The sequence below is a fragment of the Vanessa tameamea genome, chromosome 6 (assembly GCF_037043105.1).
Source record: "Vanessa tameamea isolate UH-Manoa-2023 chromosome 6, ilVanTame1 primary haplotype, whole genome shotgun sequence".
NCBI lineage: Eukaryota > Metazoa > Arthropoda > Insecta > Lepidoptera > Nymphalidae > Vanessa > Vanessa tameamea.
In genome coordinates this window covers 7,285,630-7,308,585 of record NC_087314.1, presented here as the reverse complement: position 1 = coordinate 7,308,585, position 22,956 = coordinate 7,285,630, and the positions used below count along the sequence as shown (strand labels likewise).

General features: G+C 32.0%; 2 protein-coding genes and 1 long non-coding RNA gene across 5 annotated transcripts in view; 2 read left to right on the top strand and 1 right to left on the bottom strand.

The window, feature by feature from the left end:
• The window catches only part of LOC113393596 (uncharacterized), a 54,111-nt gene extending 36,819 nt beyond the window's left edge, over positions 1-17,292 (bottom strand). Inside the window, exon 1 of the long non-coding RNA XR_003368502.2 lies at positions 17,152-17,292. This is a non-coding gene — a long non-coding RNA (uncharacterized LOC113393596). The remainder of the gene's footprint in view (positions 1-17,151) is intronic.
• The window catches only part of LOC113393579 (programmed cell death protein 2), a 324,102-nt gene that overhangs the window by 286,815 nt on the left and 14,331 nt on the right, over positions 1-22,956 (top strand). The window lies entirely within an intron of this gene.
• LOC113393573 (PR domain zinc finger protein 1) lies at positions 3,869-22,847 on the top strand. Of its 3 annotated transcripts, none has more exons than XM_026630545.2 (9): positions 3,869-4,109; positions 15,421-15,473; positions 16,032-16,283; positions 16,369-16,485; positions 16,733-16,774; positions 17,125-17,273; positions 17,358-17,458; positions 17,547-19,757; positions 20,008-22,847. In XM_026630545.2, the coding sequence occupies exons 2-9, from the start codon at positions 15,465-15,467 to the stop codon at positions 20,331-20,333; spliced, it is 3,207 nt and encodes a 1,068-aa protein (XP_026486330.2). In that variant the 5' UTR covers positions 3,869-4,109; positions 15,421-15,464; the 3' UTR covers positions 20,334-22,847. The 3 variants fall into 3 exon arrangements, with proteins under 3 accessions (XP_026486330.2, XP_064071148.1, XP_026486331.2); XM_026630546.2 differs by lacking the exon at positions 3,869-4,109 and adding an exon at positions 12,006-12,388; XM_064215078.1 differs by lacking the exons at positions 3,869-4,109; positions 16,733-16,774 and adding an exon at positions 12,005-12,388.

Here is a 22,956-nt window from a genome sequence, read left to right as displayed (position 1 = left end):
GGTCCCACTTTTTGTTTGTTTTAACTTACAATACTAAAATATGGTAATGCTATTTATAATACAAGGGATTTTAGGTGTGTGGTGTATGGATTTTGCAATCATTATTTTTATTTATTACTTTCATAGTTTCATAGTTAGTAAATATAAAACTTTATTTACTGACGATAAAAAAACATAGTTTCATTGGATTTATCATTCAAAACACTAGATAGGCTATAATACAGATCCATAAATTAATAACGCATAATCGAACAGAAAAAGAGATATTAAATTACGGTACTACTTCTTACCCCTGAAATATAATAAAAGGAATTTCACGTTTTTAAAAACATAGCTTAAAGCAATTATTTTTGATAGCCAACATTAACGTCATCAGCGTCTTATAATTGGCTAATAGCTGTAGCACTCAAAAGAGTTCAACGCACGTCCACAGCCACAACTAGACTCACGACTTACACAATGGCGCTTTTTGTGAAGCCTCGCTTTTGGTTATGACATCACCTTCAAGTTTATATCATAAATTCTGTGTACCATGTGCTATATTATCATCATTTCTTATTATTTATAATTGTTCAGAGTATGTCCACTACTGCCTTCCAAGTAAAACAAGAGATCAATTCCAAAAACATTTATGTAAATAAATCATAATAGAATAATATAAAATACAAAAACAGTAATCTTATTTCAAATTTATTCCCATATTAAGTATTGAAAATATATGATTATTCATAACTTCATCAGATTGTAAAGATTTAATTAAAGAATATTGTATTTAAAAAATCCTACAAATATACATTTTAAATCAAAATAAAAACATGTAATTCACAAAAATAGTTTGTCAGGCTTAATTAAACCGACAAATATACGAATACAAATACATCCCAAGCTGGTTTTTTACATGCTTAAGCGTGTAGCTCCTATATACCTAGCGATTCAAGGCATCAATTATGGTGGGAGTTGCAAAAACTTAAGGAATATTTCGGTGGAGGCTTGATGGCCGGTTACGTAAGTTCATCTAGTCTCAAGGCCGAGGACGTTGCACCCGAATCGCTGATCGCGTCCTGCCCGTTCCGAGTTTGGGCGCTACATTTTTTACCAACTAAATATTTGTAGCCCACACCATTCTAGTTATGTTCGCTGAGATATTTTGATTTAAATCGGTTGTTTGAAAATATATCCAAAGCAGATTAACTGATTATTTAGCATGGAAATATTTAATTTGTTAAGTAGTTAAAAGATAATAATGATGTTTTATAGCGGCTAAGTAGTTAAAAGATAGCCGCTACAAAACATCATTTTTAAAATTAAGTATTCAGTTCAAACCGACTAGTATTCGTCTTTGAAATATTAAATCCCCATAAATACTATTTTAAGACTTTAATCCTCATAAACATTCTACTGAATCATAAATTAGTTAATAATCCATTCTAATTTAATCCTTAACCAAGGTAAAGGACTGTGACAAGATTATTTGAATAGAACTGTCCTTTCCTTCAACAATCAGCTACCGTATAATAAAACTCTTTGTTATTCTGTTAACCAAAAGTCTTAGCGAAACGAGATGAAGAGTTGTGCGGGTTTTCCTAATAACTAATTTAGAACTTTAAAAACGGTAAGTCGTTATTGTTAAATTATAAGTAACAGTTTTTACTGCAACGTTTACATTTAAGAGCTTTATTTTTTATCTGTAGACGTTACCATTAAAATATATAGGTACTCGTTCTTTTTATAAAAATCTGTAATTTATACCACTCAGTTTTCAAAGTTAGAAATCATCGTTTTCTAGCCATTAAAAATTGTAACACTGTTGTTTTAAAAAACTTAAAAAACAAACTTCCCCAAACTTCCAACAATCACAATTTCTGTCACAGGAAACGTAATAGTTTCAATGTCATTGTGTTTTTGTCATCGCAATGTGTGCTGGGCTGAAGAACCGTTATGTTTTTTACAACAATTTTATAATGGCCACCCTTTAAAAGAAAAAAACGTGGGTTCCTCAGGTAAGCAAATCTGATCAAGGACTGCGATTAAGGCTGCGATCGATGTTACATAATGTCCTTTGTTACTCTCACAAGTAACTCTGTTATTGCTAACTGTAAACCTTTATTCTTATCTTATATCAATCACGTTACACTATTGTACATTTCAAGCAGCGTGATTATGGAAAAGAGCATGACGTGATATCACGTGCCAATCGATTACCATCTGTCGCTGTTTGAACTCTTGACATTCTATTTTTATCTTTATAATGATTCATTTCTTTAAAATTATATGGAGTTCAAAACGTATATACATCAACATTATTTACTTAATGTAAATTTGAAAACACACCTTAAATTAATTGAGTAACTCTTGAGATATTAAATAAATTACTGATGAATTGTTTAAATTTAATGAGAGCGATGGACAGAAAGTGAGTATATGGTTCAAAATTTCATATTATTCATCATTCATCATCACAAATGAAGATTTTATGTTACGTGAAAATGATTTTCATTTGTATATTCAAAAATAATCTAAATTTATAACAAAACACGCGACTTGCGTTTAAGATGTTTTTCATTATCTGTGTTTGTTGGTTGTCATGATAAATGAGAATTAAAATAAAATAATTGTCAGGCAATTTGAGACCCATATAGTCTTTCATCAAACCTTTATTTTACTTACTTTCTTCTGATTTTGAATAACATACTAAATTTGGCTCAATATAAAATTAAAAGAATTGAATCACTTAATGTAGAAGCAAAACCTTATTTATGTAAAGATTTACGGTCGTTGATGTTCTACCGTCAATATTCACAGCAAACTAACCTACTAATGTCACGATCTACTAACGGCTTGCATACTTGTAAATAAGAAACAATTTCGGATAAGGATTGTATTCGGATTCCTTTTTAAAGTTCATGAGTTACGTTTTTATATAAAAACGTAGCCATATAAATACACATATTATAGTATATGAAAAAAGAAGTATATAACTTATTCGTTTAAAATATTTAGACCATATTTAAATAATCATATTTTTGTATTAGCATATAAATCCTTAATGAATTTTAAGTGAATGTGATTACAGATATTTTTACGAAAATTTTATAATTTATATACTGAGGATAGAGTAACATTTAAAGGTATAGTATTAAAATAGTATATAGTAGTTAAATAATTCGAATCAAAACTGCTTATTATGTTTACTTGTATATTAATAATCATATTTGTATTAATTTTCTTGTAGGAATTGTTTACCGTTGTATCGTATACCAAAAATATAATAATAAATTGCTAATTTCATGAAGAATATATAACATTTCGTGTGTTAGACACGAAATGTTATATATTCTTCATTTTTGATTACAAGCAGTGGAATGTAATTTTTGCCTGTATTACGAAATTTAGGATTGTTTTATTAGAATATCAACCATAACTTCTAAGTATCAATTTATTTATTTAAACATATGAAGATTAAAATTGATAAACTAACGTTGTTTTTTTAAATTTAATCATGACAAAAAAAGTAAAAACAATTAGTAATATTTATTAATACGTAATAAATAAATAAAGAAAATAGAAAGGGAAAATATGTTTATATAAAGTATAAAATATTTATTTATAATAAATTAAATATGTTATAAAAATGATACATTACAGAAATGGGAAATACATAGAACAAATATCATTTCACACTTGTACTAGATTGCCTTGCCGAGATAGAAGTAGTCGTGCGACCGTGGCATTGGTTGCTATCTCGCTCACACGCAGCAGTTCATTCACCCGGGCTCTGAGCGAGTGCGGAAGAAGCGCAGGCGGCGGTCCGGCGGTATGGCGGTACGGGCTGTAGGCAGCGGCGGGAAGGACGTCTCCGACCATGAACTGAGCCACACTTTATCAGTTAACCGGAGCTATCGGTGCGCTAACCCGCCTCCGCTCCACCATGACCCTTTAACGTGTTTCAGACTGAAAGCAACGTAGATCTCATATAAGACTTATATTTTTAATAATATTTTTAAGTGACGTGAAGTGTAGTTTTAAGTTGAGTGAAATAACGCTACGGATTATTTTCAATCTGGATATATTTTCGTGGAGTTCACCACTGGATTATTATGATACAATTGGTAAGTGATCGGATATATTTGTATAACATTATTTTTAGCTTTTATTTATACATTTATGGTCGAAACGTTTTCACGTTTAAAAGACATCAACGCGTATCTTAAGGAAAAGTCTAATCTTACTAGATATTTTGTATAAAATAGAAAATTAAAAATATATTTTAATTAAAGCAGTTATAACTTTAAACTATTATTTAATTAATAATTATTAAGTAGCATTAACTATAAATAGTGTCTATTTTTTGTTTTTATGAAAGGACAATATTTTAGAACTAAGAACGTTGACATAGAATAATTATAAATTATATTTCTTTTAATTATGTTATATGGAGATATAATTATTTTAAGATATATAACATAAGATCATATATTTCAACAACATTTCAATATTTGTTTACAAAAAATATTAATTTAAATATAAATCTTAAAATAACTAATTACTTTATGCAATATCATTTTAATAATAAACAAATGTATATATAATATTAACAATGAATTTATTTTATTTGACATAATTTCATTATCATTTTTCATTTTTTAACAACGGATGAAACTTGTGAAATTAGTATTTAATAGGACAAACACTTTAAACATGCTCATCAGAGCATAGCTCCTAAAAGTTATACCTTGTAAACTATACCAAATATATACATCAAGGCGACGTTACATCATACTACATATAAGCACCCTGGGTAGATTTTGGGCTATAATTACCATAAACATCCATGGCACACATGCACACACAACGTCGGCAGTTGCAAAAAACGAACCTTGAACTTCTCGAGTTCAATTTCAAGGCGAATTCGCACGTGAGGAGGGCTTACGTAACTCACCCCACTCGCGCTTAATGACATGTGCGTGCGACTGTAAACAAACTACAATCACATACTTAATTGATACACTTTTTGTTTATTTATTTTATAATCTATTTGTTTTTTTTTTATTTTGTTAACCTCAAAATATAAATGTTTATATATATTTTTAATTTTCTTATGTTCTAGTTTGTAAGATGAAAACATTGATAGCCAATTTACGTGTAAATATATATGACGTATATGTAAATAATATATTTTATATAAAATCAGAGTACGGACTACGGAAACTGAGTCTAAGATACAAATAATAAATAAACAAAAAATAATGGAAAAATAAACAAGTTTAACCGACATTAATGTCCATTACTATCTTTAAATAATTGACACAATGAAGACGTGGACATTATCATGTAAATTTACATGCACGAACACAACCAAGGCGTATGTACAAAAATTACGAGAACAATATATAAATGTAGCGCGAATTGGATAGATAGAGCCAAAAACTACCACGCGCTCACGCGAAAGTACACTCTGTTTCGTAAGAGAAAAGATTCAATTTAGGCCACGTGCTTCGCGCAGATTCGGCAATGACACTGACTTCGGCCGATGATATAACAGCAGGCTGACAAACCCGTGAAAACTCGGTCATTGAACCGCGAGCTCACAGCGGCCGCGGCCAGCTCGACTGCTTTCGCTTGCGCGATTTTGTGTTTACATCGCTCACCATAAAGTTGACTTTCAGTCTCACTTTATCTCCTTATGCTAAAACAGTTCATATTTATTCTATAACTCACATCTGAACACATATAAAATTATAATAAATATAAAATAGATGGGTTTTTGAAACAAACTACATATAATAATAACAGTTATTTAATTGAGTTATAAAGTATTTTTTACATCACATTCGGAATGTTTTTTTTTCTATTAAAATTTAAAAATCGATTCGTTGAGATTATAACAGTTAGATAAATTGGAAACAATATCTCCAGCTCAACAATAGCTCCAGCAATATACATTATTTTATATTCATTATATTGAAAGTGAGCCGAAAATCTTAACACGACATGGATTCATTCAAGAAATAGTTTTTTTTTTTCAAACAAATTTTTTTTTTTGGATGTCAACTTCTCTTATTTATTTAACTTAAATATTTTATTAAGTATCACATGTATTATTATTCACTACAAATTTTGAATTTAAAAATGAACAAGAGTAACTACTGATTCGTGAAAAAGAGTAATTACCAAGAGTTAGTTTCTTGTCGGTTATTTTGGGGAGAATGTACAATTCGACTCAAGCGAGATATTTATATAAAATTTAAATAAATCTTTTTTAAGAGGTTAATGTTTTATTATAATAAGAAAATAACCACTTTAAAAAATATACCTATATAGTTTGGCTTTCGTGCTCGTCAATTTCTTCGAAGTTTTGTCATTGACAAAATCCATTTTAGTGACATATCTTTGTATTAATACGTTGAAAAAAATCTTCACAAATAAAATATTCACAATAAAAAAATATTTTGAAATAAAATAATTGTAAGTAATGTATACCCAAGTATAACATAGTAAAACTATATATACATATATAAGGATAATAAATAAATTTATTTTGATTTAAAGCAAATTTTACTCAAATTATTCGTTCCTTTTTTGTTTCTTATTTAATTATTATTATTTTTCGGATAATAAATGGAGTCAATGATATTGCAATAAAAATAATTTATAAGTTTCCATTATACAATGTTGTAATTGTCTGAGATAATGATATAAATAAAACCAACGTAATGTAATCGAAGCTTGAAGCTAGAATTACTAGTTTGAATACATCATGATGCGTACGTACAAATAAATCTAAAAATCTAGTCACCCGACGAGTTCACTTACGCTTACGTAGGAGTGCCAGGAAGGTCCTTGATGGGTAGAAAGTAAATGCTTCGTAAACATCGCGGGAAGAAGGGACGCGCGGGAAGTGCGTGGAACCTGTTCAAGCAACGGTACCTTGGTATGCCCCGGGCGCGCACGGACCTATTATGTAACAAACATTTTACACTTCAACGGGCTTTGTCTTATGTCACATAACCTATTGTGACATTAAAAAAAATATTATGAAAATATAAACTTTACTTCCTTCTCCGTGCATTAAAACTTAAAACTTTGTTAATATATTATTCGCTTTACTCATATAATATATCACGCTAAATGTACATAAGTAGTGACTGATCGTTTCAAACATTATTTTTTAAAGCTAACAGAAAGTGTTTTATATTAAAATAAGCCGACCCACATACATATAACTCAAATAAAACATGTATGGAACGTGGTTTCCGGCGGCCATAATAGCGGTTACCGCACCATAGAATCGCATAAAGTACCGTTCGTTCAATTGACACCCCGATTCTGTTGAATGCACATTTTTATACAGATAATTATTACATTATGCAATAGGGAAATACTTAAGAGGTCTCCTACACGCGAAGCCTTCGAACCGTGTCATGTCGGTACATTGACTTAACTTGACATTAAATCAATGAATGGATACACGTGTTCAACTTTATTTTATTATTTATTTCTTTCGGACTAGGTAAATGTGTAGAATTCATATTAATTTTAAACATTTTCTCTTTACCAGCGTGTACTCACGAATATTCGTGAACATGTAAATATTAAAACACTATGGAGACTCCCGCTGGGCCCTGATTTCACCCTCCTATTTAATTTTTTATCGTTTCGACCTAACGGTAGCATCGTCGCATTGGTACCGTATGAAATATTTTGTAATCGAATCTTACGTTATATTAAACGATTTCTACCTGTCCAGTAACAATGAAGTAAGTTACGCTCGTGATAGATTTTATTCTATGGTATAGATAGTAAAAGCTGTCCATTTACAAATCTTACCATACAATAACATACTTAGAAACCGTGTAATAACACACGAGGAACACACGTGATAATAGGAAAATATAGTGCAAAATTTAGCTTACCTATCTATGATTGCACCATAACATTACGTATGGAAACCGTGAAGATCTTAGACTATAAACCTATTTGAAAAGGATATATGACTCAAGTTACTACGAAGGCGGTACAGTTAGAAGCCAGAACTTATCCTTTACATTTAGATATGTTAGACTCACGAGCGTAACATTGTGCTCAATAAATATGAATAATTATTAATATTACAAGAATTCATCAAATACGTAATATTCATAAATACAGAAGTAAACTTCATAATAATAAGTGATTGTACACATCTGATCATATTTCTTTGTCGAATCTTCTCAAATGAATGTAACGGTACGTCCTCACAATGGCGTCGTTTTTATTTTCCGGATTTAATCCTCTACCTGCGATTTCGGTAAACACTTGCTCTAAGCTTTTTGTTATTTTTTGCTGTCCATACCTAATTATAAATATGCTTTGTCGTATTATACGATCGTGTATGATATTACTTTGATATGTAATTTTGTTTATTTATTTCAAAATATATTATACTAAACGAATTGTTTTAAATACAGAGTATTCACTATGACAATCTGTAACATCGATTACTTTGCTTTAATAAATTGATAAAATAGACCAAAGTATATTTAGAAGCAAGTAACAAAGGAAAGTAAACCGTGGTCGGTTGGATCGATGAAAGTAAAGGCCGGTGTAGACGGGTCCCGTTAGCCGGCCGGGCCCGGGCTCACGGAATACTAAGCGCTGACATACTGCGCGGCTTTTGACCCTAGCAACATTCTAGACTAGGACTTCACACCTCTATACACTCGATTTATCATTGAAGTGCTAAAACACTGCAACATTGTACTGTATTTGACTAATCGCAGTATTAATATTTTGGTATGACCCAACTTAAAATACTTCCCAAGCATTAATTATTCAATAAAATAAAAAAATAACTATAATTTCATTTTCGATACTTAAACTTCTTCTAAGCGAAATTCTTTAACAATACTAAGAATTCCGAAAACTTTAGTATCTATGTCTTTTAAAGTGATTGCGTCATTGTACATCACTGAATGCAAAAAATTCTAGAAATTACGCAAAAAACATCAAAGCGCTCTTTCTGTAAAACCATTAATGTTTTGTTACAAATTGCCTCGGACACTTTTTAACGATATTGTTTTATTATTTCCCTTGACGTTAAAAAGGACTTTACAATTGCCGTGCAAAAAATGCAATTTGTGCAAATGGCATTTTAGCACATTACTTTTATTGTACTACCCATAAACCAAAAAGACCCGTTGCTTATACATGGCTATTGTCCTTTTCCGACTGCTTTTTATTTTTGAAGAACAAACAAATGTTCGTTGCCTAATAAAAAAGGGATTGCAAAAAACAATAACAATCAAGCACCAAAGTAATTTCACAAACAATTTTAGTTTTGCTAGATTTGTAGTCTGCCTTATAATCACTAGTACTTAAGTTTGGTGCGGATATAGGCAGGCGAGGACAACGACCCTACGCAAAATTCGCTGCATTGGGCTAGGTCTAGTGCATGCGCGTATGTTCCAGCGTCAACACGGAAACATCACGAGAGGGAGCGAATTATGCGCCTGCACCTGGCTAGAGCAGGAAAAAGGCATGAATGAGTATTGAAGCCTACCCCAAGAAGGGGGAAATCGAGTTTGCACTGTGGGTTGTGGGCACTGCATCTACAGCTATAGACAATCCATACACCATACAGCACTGTAAGATCAATAGCGTTTCTTTCATTGAACATTATGCATGTGTTGAGCGTTTCCGTAATAGGTACTTTAAATGATTCGAAATGTTTTACATTATCTTAATAATATTTAGTTTGAATTACTTATGTAGATACTTACTTGTATTTACATCATAGATATTACACATTTTTAAGTTATTTACTGGCATAAGCACAATTAATATTTAATTGAGCCTATTTCACAGTATAATAATAATATAATTTATTTGGACCACAAATATACAAATTAAATGTAAGTTCTAAGAAAAAATTGGTACTAGTTATTCATAATTCATCCTAAACATCACACACAGCCTATTATGCAAATATCATTTGATAATACATACAATATTTATTACAAAATCAGTCACGTTGAAATGAGAAAAATAAAGCAGCCTCCAAAACATCAAACTGTAAGCCTAAAGAAAATTGGTGTGATGTCAACGACCGCTGTTCCCAATACTCATACAGTAAACGCATTTCGCCGCACACACTAGCGTTGTGCGATTTATTCGCGCGTCGAGCTGCCGCGTGCGAACGGACGAGCGAGACACCGCGCGACGTCGGGAGGCGGGGGTTAGCGCAGTGGGACGACGCAGCTGAGGCCGTTCACCCCGGAAGATTCAGTGTTTTGATACCGCTCAAGCCTCCGCCGACGATGAAAACTGCATTTTCTTTGATGCGCTTCACTTTTCACGCTCCAATTGACTAACAATTACACATTGAATATTATATTATATGAATACAAACATTACAATTGATAGTGTTTGAAAATGTCTTCGTGATAAATAAAATAATGATAAATTAAAAATTACAAATAAGTGCAACCTGAGGACTATATATTACGATACTTAAGTAACTAATCCGAATAAAAAACATAAACCAGAAATAGACATTCATGATAATGATATCCGTTACAAATGAAATACACCATTAGATCGCTTATAAATAATTGTGTAGATAAATCACATTGAAATATAATAAAATATTGCAAAATTATAGATTCAGCTACGTACCAATAACTAATTACACAAAAATAGAATTTTCTTGTTATATCAGTTACTAGAACTTGTAAACAACTCCTAAAATCAATAAAGAGTGACGGCTACAGGGCTTCAGACGTGTCTGCAAGGAACCAGACGTAGGGATAGGTCATGTTCGCTATAATGGGGTGAAATGGTTCCGTGATTGAGTAACAAGGGATAATATTAACAACAAAAATGTATTTTGACTGTTGTCATATTTTTGTTTACTAAACATTTATAATAGTCAAGTTTATTTTATAATTGATAAAATATAATTAGGAATGAAAATAATATTATAAATTTATATATAAGGATACATACATTTTAGATTATATTTTTGATTCACTTTTTCTATTTACATTTGTATAATTACTGAAATACCATAAAGCAACGCTGGCCGTATTACGTAGAGAACGAAGAGTTTGAAGCTGTTAACAGATTAAAGGCTGTAAATAGTGAAATCAATATTGGATAGTGGTAGATGGCAGGGTGTGGTGTGGCGACGTCGATAGAGGAGGCACAACGCAAAACCCCTACCATGGTTGGAATTTCGAGATCACAATAAAACAATGATGAAAGGGACGGGCTCTTTCCGTATGCGTAAATTTAGAGAGAGACAATATTGTAGAGTTAGTAATTTTAATTCGAGAATCAGAGGTAAGGGTGTTTAAAGGCTGTGTCGTCGACCCGCGAGAGTGAAAGCTTGTTCCGGGGAGGCGAAGGCGAGCGCGCCCGCCCGCCCTATCATGGCTTTCGCTACCGTTCTCACGCTAACCTTTTGCACGTTGCTTTTAAAATAGCTTAATAGAATTTATGTTTAAACACCAAAGTAAAAATTTAATTGGAATTATATAGCAAAGAGTATATACGAAGATTAAATAGTTTATGTAGTATAGTTTGAATATTGTAACATATTCTTCCGTCTTTGTCTCCGGTTGCTCTTTTTCGTAATTCTGAAAATTAATGACCATACGACTATTTTGTAATGATTGAAAGTTACTACTTCCGGGGTTCACATGGCATCGTCAATAAAGTGCAAGCGCGGATCGGGAGCACGGTCAGGGCGCGCCGCGGCCGCCACACTACGGAAGTAATGAACTTGAATGCAGCGCTCGGTCGCACTGCACCGCGCCGTCCCGCTCTAGTCTAATTGGAGAACACTAGGCGTGAACGTGACGTACTCACTGCACTCGCTGTCAAATTCGTCCGCATTCTCCATCACGGGCCGCTTTCGTCGTCGATGCGTTTATCGGAACGAGACGCGAATATGTGTGTCGATTGCATTCTCGGCGTTGTAAAAGTGCATCTAGGTCGGTCGGCATAGCGCGACGTCGGCTTAGTGCGACGCGCTCCGCGGCTAGACGTGGGGCAGGTCGCCGAGCCGCGTTGCATAATGCGCTCTGAGCGCTGCCATCGAGCACACCGCCCGCGAGGGCCCGCTCGTGCGTAGCTGCCGCAGCATCCGCACACCGTCAACAGACTCTCGCGATAGCCGCGAGCCGACATGAGAGCGGTGCGCTGGTTCCCACCTCTCGTTCCCTTGCTGACGCTCCGCATACTGCTGGAGTATCTCAAGTCACTCGACATCGCTCCAGCTTCCTAGACCAATAGGTCTATTTCTACATAAATTATTTACGCCAAAGACAATTAACATAAATGTATTCATTGAAAATTCTTCAAATTAAAGTTATTGTTGCTAGAAGAAAGCATTGAACGATGATTTTTTGTGAGTATTAACAGACGTATTTATGCCGTTCATTTGCTTTGTCTTTTTTATTTTAAATCAAAAAGTATTTAAATAATAATAATTTATTGATGTTTTAAGTGTCAGAAAATTTATCGCTGTAGTGTTCTGATAATCAAAGTCCTAGCCGAAGTGTTCGTGATGATTATACAAGTGTTGCTTCTAATAAAAGTACATATGTACTAAAAACTAGTTTCATAATATAATTACTGAAAAATCCGAAAATTAAATAATACTGACAAAAACAAAATAATAATAAAAACATGTGTATAATATATTATTAGAAAAGTTTAATAATAAAATTTAAATTAAACAAAATCTAACACGACAAAATTCCTAAAACTCTTTTTAAATCTTGCAATAATTTGTGTGCGAAAATAAAAATAAAATAAAACAGTTCTATTTGTGTTCGATATCCGTTTAAGATTATATTATGTGATAAGTGATTATTTTATGAAGTAATTTTCAATGAGCACTTCAATATTAGCTAGATCAATATAAACACATGCGACTGTGCGTTAAATATATTTAAAAGGTGATTATACCCATATAAAAAATTATCGTCTAAAAAATTATCAAACGATAGCATGTCGCTGTATAAGTTTTTATGCATATGTCTTGTGTCATATGTAACACAGGAGTAAAAGGAAAACCAAAAACCCGATATGATTGGCTAAAGTGCATAAAAGCATAGTAACAGGCGGTGCCCATAATGAATATTATAATCTTTATCTAGACTGTTACTTATATATATTTGCGATGGAAACGTCTACGTATCACATTATTATTAGACTGCAAGGTTGCACTCACATACGTAATAATATGCTTGCCATTAAACGATTCAATAAATAATAATAATAAAGCAAAACTTAAATTAAAAAAAGAAGTGTTGGCTAACCCAGTTTTCAATTGTAAATAAAAGTAAAATCAAAATTATAATTATTTTATTGTGTCTGTAAATTAAATGTGTCGCTAATTAACGATTTATATTAGGATGTTGTTAAAAGTAATTAATTAATAGTGTATGATAACGATGTAGATAAAATAGAGCATACACGCGGTGAACGTTAAAGGGCAAGTTCAAGTGCGATGCGCCAAGGTTGCTTCCTACTGCGCGGGCGCCGATGCGCCATGTACCGCGTTCTATTCTTTAACTCACAGCTGTTATATGCATGTTATTATGCAATGCTATGAATTTTAGTACAACCATTCATGTAGTGATAGTATTTATTGTAATTTATTGTTTAATAAATACCGTATATATTATTCGGTTTACATAGAAATAACTACTGTAATTAATAACATGGTTGTTAGTTTATTTTATGGTTGTCACTTGTCCTTTAAACTTTATTAAATAAAAATGAAATTAAATGAATTTGATAAAAATAACCACTATTTTCGACACACCTTTCTATTTTTCCATTAAAATAAAATACTTTTACGTAAAAAACTAAGAGTTAATTGTCCTCCTTAAACAAATCCTTATGTTTATGCTTTAAACGTGAATTTACAAATAATTTACCTTTGCGAAAAAATATGCAGCGAATTGATTACGTCTTGCATATAGAACTGCGAATTTTATAGAATAATGTAGTAAAAATTACCAATAAAGTATATTTAATTCGTTTCAAACATCCTTTAAATACGAAAATATGTTTGTTAGTACGTATAATTAATTAAAAAATCTGTACTTGTATTACTTTAAAATAATACTGATATGAAGGTTAATTATTAATAATTTGATCCAAACACTAACTAGGTGCTGTGTCTTAAGTAGTTAGATAAGAGACATTTGAACGAGTCGCGTGCGAATTGATGTGAGCGCATGTCGTGACTCGTGCTTCGTCACGTGTAATAATTAATGACTTCTCTTAATCCCTAATCAAGAGATAAAAGTTTTTTCTCAATTGAGACGGATAAACCAATCAATTTTACTAGCGACTTATTTTAAAAATTAATCTTCATATAAAATATATGAGCATTACTTGATCCTTTTTGCAACGTTTTGAATATTTATTATTATTGTAAATAGCTTTTTTTTAAAGTTTTGGCTTATAAAACATTACTGCAATTGGTTTATTTTAATAATAATTATAATGATCCTGTTTTTAAAACTGAACAATGCATGCAGTCATTACTAACTTACTAAATATTTTATTATGTAATTGAAAAAGTTAAACTCATCAATACCATCTCATAGAAAATTAAATATAAAAATTATATTGAATTTAAAATAATATTTATTTAATACTTATGTAATTAGTTTACAGATAAAAGCTGTTACATAATGCAGCCCATCAGAGTTATTTATATTGAAATCGTACCTCATATCGTACATTTTAACCTTTTTTTAATTATATACATATTTTTAATTCATCGCTCCTATGGTGTAGCCGTGCTTATCTAATGATATGAAATACAAACTCGATTGGTTTGAGAATTTTTTTGTTTAAATCTGAAAACACTTTCCCCGTTATTCAGCGAATACACATCGAACTTCAACAATATATGATAACTTTACGTATGACAATCGTTCAACGAATACAATGCACATAAATGCTATTTCATAACATTAGGCTTTAGACACACAAAGATAAATAATAATAATTGAGCTAAGCTTGATAATGAAAATGTCACGTATTTTTTTTAATAATATTTTTAAATTGTTCTCAAAGTTTCTTTCGGTCGTTTGAACTGTTTCTTTTTTCATGATAAAATAATACCTGTTTGTATAAAAATCTTAATGCTGTTTGTTATTTTATATTTATTTTATATGTGTATAGCTATTTTAGGATCATTTTTAATTAGAAATTATTTATTAGAATGTAAATTCTTCGTTTTCACGTGCTTTGACAGTTCTGGCAAATATTCAACATGCTGAAAATATTATTTGTTGCTGAAATTCTGTTTTTATACATCCGCATAGCTATTTAAAGCATTTAGTCGATAATAATGTATTACTTTTATTTTCTTTTAGAATTTTATTTATTAATTTTATTTATTTTATTGTTCAGGTACACACATTTCTAAAATATAGACAACGGATTTAATCAACAAAATGAGACTGGTAAGTCATAAAAATATACTTATTTGAAACAATTAACATATTTTTGAAAATAGAATCTAAAAACCAACTTTTTTTTAAATTGATTTCTGTATTCACTTGGTTCTAATTTATTCTGTAAAAACATTAAATTTAGGGGTGAATTAAATTTGTAGAAAATACATATAAATAGGCAAATGGGAAGTGTCGGTGCGCAGTCGAAAATGCGCACTTGTAACAAAACTGGGTCAGTAGTAGCGCCGCCCCTTTATTGAACAGCGCTGTTGTCGTCGTTGCCTCACTTAACTGAAATAAACTTTCAAAATAGCATGACAAGACTCAAAATAGATTAGCTTAACTGGATATGCAGACTGAGTTAAAAGGGTGGAATGCATTTCGTTTGCATTTTTGCAAATGACAGATAATAGCGCACTTAAGTGGATTAATTACAATCAATGACATTTTAATATGGTCCTTTCTAAATATAAAATTCCATCGAATATTTTAAACGAGATATACTCATTTTCATAATTAATACTTTAATTTTTTAATCAAAGTTAACATAATGTTTAATGTTTATAGTCAACAAGTGAAGAAATCCCGACGACGACGGTTGGCCGTACAGCGAGTCCTAGCGCGAGCGCTGTAAATGCAGTGGGTGGATCAGATGCGTATGATGTGACGCGCATGCGAGAAGAGGAGTTTGAAAGGCTTACAGTGTACATAGTGCCCGACGTTCCCTGTGAACGCGGCCTTCCTAATAGAGCTGAAAGAACCCTCCCTCGCAGCTTAGCTCTTAGGCCTTCTGCAGTACTATCAACACCTAACACACCGGTATATTTATATTATATTTTTATAATAAATAAATAATTAACATTAAATTGTCCTTTTTTATATATTATATTATTCCAATTTTTAGACTGAAGGCGTGTGGAGTACAGGAGTTATTCCACGTGGCACAAGATTTGGACCATTCGAAGGCACGCGTACACCAAATAAGCCAAATGACAAAGTTTCTTGGAGATATTATTGGAGGGTGAGTGAAAATATTTATAGACAAATATTAATACCTTACTTTGCTTTACTGTATCAAAAACCTATTGATATAAATATTAGTATGGTTGCGGCTTAATTTATCTTTCCTATCCACAAGCTGATTAAAATAGCCTTACACAGCCTTTGAATATCTGGCACAAATGTGCTCCAACGAGAGTAAATTGTTGGAAATATATATATGCTCTTCTTAATTTCTAACTAACCTATTCCTCTCTATTTTGGGCCAGGTACAAGAAACTGTCAGACATCATACTTATGGAAATATTAAGGTGAGCCTGGGCTTATTACTCTTATTCTGGTGATGGTCTTAAATTAGCTTTAGAAAAACATAAGACGAAAAATAATTATTAAATAAAATAAAAAAAAAAATATTTATCAGACAGTATCAGTTGAGTCCTATATTGAAATGATATTCATTATATTTCGTCCTTGACTTCCCTTCATAACAATTGTAAGCATATTGCTATCAGCTGCACGCGTACTGTAAATATTAAACACGTGCCATATATTTTATATAATATGCGTATAAACACTTATTGTATAATATGTCACAACGATTCACTTCCTTATTAAAGTTAAGAAGTCTATGTTGTTAATAGTTTCCTATTAATTATTACAGATATTCAAAGATAGTGATTATTATTACCTGGATGGTTCAGATACGAGTGTTGCAAACTGGATGCGATATGTGGCTTCAGCGTATTCTTTGTCCGTAATGAATCTTGTTGCATGTCAACACCAAGAACACATATACTTCTACACTATCAGGTATTAAAATATTATAATTATTATATTGCCTAAATATTATAATACTGTAATTTATTTGGTTATTAACTAGATTTTTTTTTTCAGAGATATTATGCCAAATGAAGAACTTATGGTTTGGTATTGTAAAGACTTTGCAACTAGGCTTGGTTACGATATCGATCCTGAACGAGCTACATATTCTATCTGTGAGTAAATAATATTTTATGTTTGCAACTTGAAATGTATCGAAAAAACATTTTTTGCAATTGCTTAAATATATTTTTACTATTTCAGGTAAAGAAGAAACCATAAAAAAAGCTTATGGCTTGCCACCTGCACCAGTACATCCGGAAATCGCTTTTAATCATATGAAATATGTTCTTGGACTTACAAATGCGAAAGAGCTTTTAGAAGCCGAAATTCCAAGTAGGCGAAGAAAAAGAGAAGCAAGTGATAAAACATTACACGAGAATAACAACTTACAACCTCGGGATGAACAAAGGAATATGATCAAATGTGAACGATCCTTTGTAAGAAGTGACATATCAACTTTGCCTTTAAAAAGTGATTCAATCATAAATGAACATCTATCATTATCACCAACCGGCTTAATGCAACCACCTTCGCCAGTAAAAATTCACCATAGAGATAATCAGACTTTAATTATTCATCAACATAAAGAAAGTTCATCTCACCTAGTAATACACCAACTCGAAAATCAAAGGCTTCATGGCAATAGATCACCTGCGCAAAATTTACAAATGCGAGAACTACGCGGGCCTTCACCTTTGGCACAGAATAATCAGGAAAAACTTGGTAGTAAATCTCCTGTTTTCACTCATTGTGTACCAACCCATTATGACCATCAACTTACGCCTAACGATGGATCAGTAAGATCAGATGAAGGTTATCACAGCAATGGCTATCACGATGAATTTACTCCTCCTGAGGATTCTAGTGATTCAGATGTAGAAAATTATGTCCTAGATTGCTCAAATAAAACAAATGAGCCAAAAGAGACAGTAATTGTGCAGAAGGTAGATCAAGACATGCACCGTAATGAATATAGGAAAGTCAAAATAAAAATGTCGAGGGCATATCAGTACCAAAATCATAAGGATATGGATTGTGAAAGTGAAAAAGAATTAATAATAGCGGAAGAAGTAATGAATACCTCACCTCAAAATTTATCACCGCCACGACGAGACCCAGCAACGTCTACCGTCATAGTTTTAGAATCATCTCAAAATACAGTGGTGCCTATAAATAAACCATACTATGAAGATGGTACTGTATCACCAACACCTCAACCAGCTTTTATGAGATACACTCCACCAGATACACGTATTCTTGAAACTATTCTCACTGGAAACAGAATCGACACAAATAATAACGATCCCAATAGAAGACAGCCAAATGCTACACCACCGCCATCATCACCAACTGAAATGGCATATTCATACAAAAAAAGTCAAAGGTATGGTAATGCCTGCAGTCCTGATTCTAGTTCAAATTTAACTCCCTTGCCATCATTACTGCCATTACCACAACAATTACCACCGCCAAATTCAGTTTCTGTTTATTCTTCATCACCTCCCCATACGATTCCTCATACTACAGAAATACGAGAAATAAGAGAGATAAGAGAAATAAGAGAAACGCGGTATGAAAGCCACTATCCAAATTATTCATATGGCCTATATTCGCCACCAAACTCAACAATTATTACTCAACTTGGTTCTCCACCGACCACATATTCTCCAGTTTCATCTACACATCAGTATGAAAGAGCACAAAATAACCAAAGTAATCATCACTTTCCTTCCTCAACAAGTGTAATAACTCTAAAAAATTGTTCACAATTGAGCTTGATAAATTCGAATGTGAATGGCCAGCTTATACCTCAACACAGCAGTATGAGCCCAGATGGTACATGTAGTTTAATGGTTGCACCAATGAGTCCAAACTCACAATCTTCTCGTGGTTACAGAAGTTTACCTTATCCCTTAAAAAAGAAGGATGGAAAAATGCATTATGAGTGCAATGTATGTTGTAAAACGTTCGGTCAGTTGTCCAATTTGAAAGTTCACTTAAGAACACATTCAGGTGAGCGACCATTTAAATGCAACGTTTGCAATAAATCGTTTACACAACTGGCTCATCTACAAAAACATCATCTTGTACACACGGGCGAAAAACCTCACCAATGTGATATCTGCAAGAAGCGATTTTCATCTACATCAAACCTGAAAACTCATTTACGTCTACATTCGGGACAGAAGCCATATGCATGCGATTTATGTATGCAAAAATTCACTCAATTTGTACATTTAAAGCTACATAAACGATTACATACAAATGACCGGCCATACGTTTGTCAAGGATGTGACAAAAAATACATCAGTGCATCGGGTCTACGCACTCATTGGAAAACTACTAGTTGCAAACCAAACAATATTGAAGAAGTTTTAGCAATCACAAATGCAGCAAACACCGAATGCATAGGTAATTATTAATTTATTTTTTATTTTCACCAACACACATTTCTGTTTTTCACAAATATCACTATTTTTCTGATTTCCTATAATGCATTTTTGTATTTTAATAAATAGTAATACCACTAAAAACTGGATGTAACTATGTGTATTCGCGAGAGCAACTGAACGCAATGCACTTTCTCTCCGTAGGTGAACCGCGACTTTCACTTGCGCTCTCGCTGAACGCGGCCGATTTCATTTTCGCGTGCACTTTGCAGGTACCGTCGACAAAGACTGCCACGAAAGAGAGGGGCATGAGGCATATGAAGTGCACTCTGCATCGCAGGGAGGGCTGATGTCAACCGGTGGGGCGCGTGTCGCAATGACACATGGCGAAGCTCTCATGGGGGGGCAAGCACACTCCACCACGCCGCATCTAGCCATAGGACATGGGCAGCTTTCACCTGGCCCGGGTGGGCCGCAGTATAGAGCATTGTTGCCTGCTGTTTCTGAACACGAGCAGCAACATTACAGTTCTTCAGCTGGCGAAACACGACCGAGTGTTATAGAATCCAGCCAACCACTCATCATAGAGTGCACCTGAGCCTGTCAGGTATCGTCGCCGCCCTCGTCGCCGCGCACTCTCATCGGACGCGTGTTTCCCCGCCGCAATATGTGATTCCAATTTTGTGATCAAAAGAAAGTATTTGTTAAATGGGTTAAGACATACGTGTGATTAACACTACAGGTGGTCTTATTCAGTGGCTATGAGATTACGATACGAACGTTAAGTTGTAAACATGTATAAATATTTAGACTTAGTATAATATGTATTAATAAGTACTAAGTACTTACATAGGATACATTCAGTTCAGTGAATAAGTGTATTTTTAGTAAGTATTGTTGTTATTTGTTAAGGTCTACAGCCCTTTCTTTACGCTAATGCTCAATTGTTTTTTATCAACTATATTGTAAATACGATGCACATGCATCCATTTTATATAATTTATGACTTTTTTTCATGTAAATATCCTGTAAATATATACATACGTAGGTAATATATCAGTATAATTATAACATGGTATTATTAAAGCAGGAACTATTAATTATTCAACATTTTCTCATCTTGTTTAAATGCAAGACATAGTAAGCAACGAGAATTGCTAAAATGTCACCAAAGAAGGTCTTATCGGTTGTTTGTAAACATTAATTTTATTCTTCATCGAGTTCATATAATATATAAATATTATTTTATCATTTAAGAATTTAAAGCGGATTCTTGTATCACAATTTATGTTTACAATCATTTTTTTTATAAATTTTATCTCAAATTAGTGGGTAAGTGCCAAAAGCGCGATTATACGTACTTTATTAAGTTTTAAGTTAACCTTAGAAAATATTCATATAGTATTTTCAAAATGTTGTTCCTAATGAATTATTAAAAAAGTACGCGCGTATATGAATCAACTTAATTCTAACATTATTTAGAATAGAATGGATGAACTTTGTACATTATCCCTACGCTAGAACAAATGGTGCTTCACATCGTAGAGTAGTCGCTCGCGTCAGTCGCCTAAGAACTGACCGACAGTTACTACATGTAATTATTATTCACCGAGTTTACTAGTTACTATTTTATATTCCAAATTTCGATAATTATGATTCTCCTATTCGAAAAGGCTGAGATAAATGTGTAATGTGACGATTGGCGAATGTAACTATTATTCTGGTTTACATTGTGTGTAAGTACCTATCCGTCGTATCACAATAATTTATTATGGTGTAACTTATACGTGATGTACAACCGAGCGATAGCTTTTTGTATATTTCTATTGTTCGTAAGATAAGATTTTACACGCAATCACTTATAAAATTATTATCTGTATATTTTATACCAAGCATTTACCTACAGAGCTAAAATTTTTGTAACGAATGCCGTTAGAAATAATTTGTCAAATTATTAATATTATAAACAAACATTAATCAGTAAAATAAATATTATGATTTCGACGTTAAACATATTCTGACGATGTTTTATATTAATATATTATCATATTTGTTACAACAATAATTTTGCAAATTATTATAGTCGTGTGGTTATTTTCAATATATTTGAATTTAAGTATCTCTAAACTGTCTTAAAAAATCTATAATTTGTGTTCAGAGTTACTTGTTATATTGCTCTTTAAATTTATTATAAATGTTTGCTGTTTTCAATATAGCTTATATTTTTATCGACTATCATGTATAGCAATAATATTGTATCTCTTACTCGTACTAACGTCGAAATCATCTAGAGTAAAGTACGGCACTTCCTATAGATACCTAAATTTAAAGGTAAAGTGTAACAGTTTACCTAAATATTAATAAAATTAAAAATAATTGCTATTGCATAATCTTGTTAATAACTTCTTACCATTCCTTGTATTGTTCGTGTTTTCTTGGATTTTATAGAAACTTATGTATTTTTGTACTTTGTATTTCAGTTTAAGTAAAGAATGGTAAAAATTATATTTCTACGTCGACAGAAGGATATTTATATAACAACTTATTCGCACAAATATTTATACATCATAGCTAACGCTATATGCATTAACGCATACATCAAGTTAGCGAAATTATAATATTAAGATAGCTTGTATAACTATTCTTCTGTTAAAATGATAAGCAATAAAAACAAATTAAGAACTAAATTAAATCGATTTATCTAAGCGTCCTCTATGTCTTCAGTTACAACCGATGTAAATATAAACCGCTCTAAATTACTTTCAATATCATTTATAGATATTTTATTATAATTAATCAGTCATTTTACTAAAAAAAAAAAACAAAATATTGTATAAAAGTTATACCTAAAACCTAAGAAAAATAGATCGTTCTTAAATTATATAAGTACAATACCTTACGGTATGACAACGTAAGCGATACGTAATATCATTGTATTCGACAATTTCTGCTCTATATTTATAAAATAGAAGACTCGTATGTCTCGTGACAAAATAATGATGTATTATATATGCCAGAAAACTCAATACTCACTGTAAACGCCTGTAATTTTGTACACCTCGATGAACAGTTATTTTAAAACACCAAACAAATTAAATCAGGAGTAAAAATTGTTATTGTAGTTTTATTGTTTCTTTCCTTTAATAATTTAGTGTGATTCTTAAACCAATACAGTTTAATTAATTATGCATACTAATATTTGAAAATTGTAAAGAAAAATC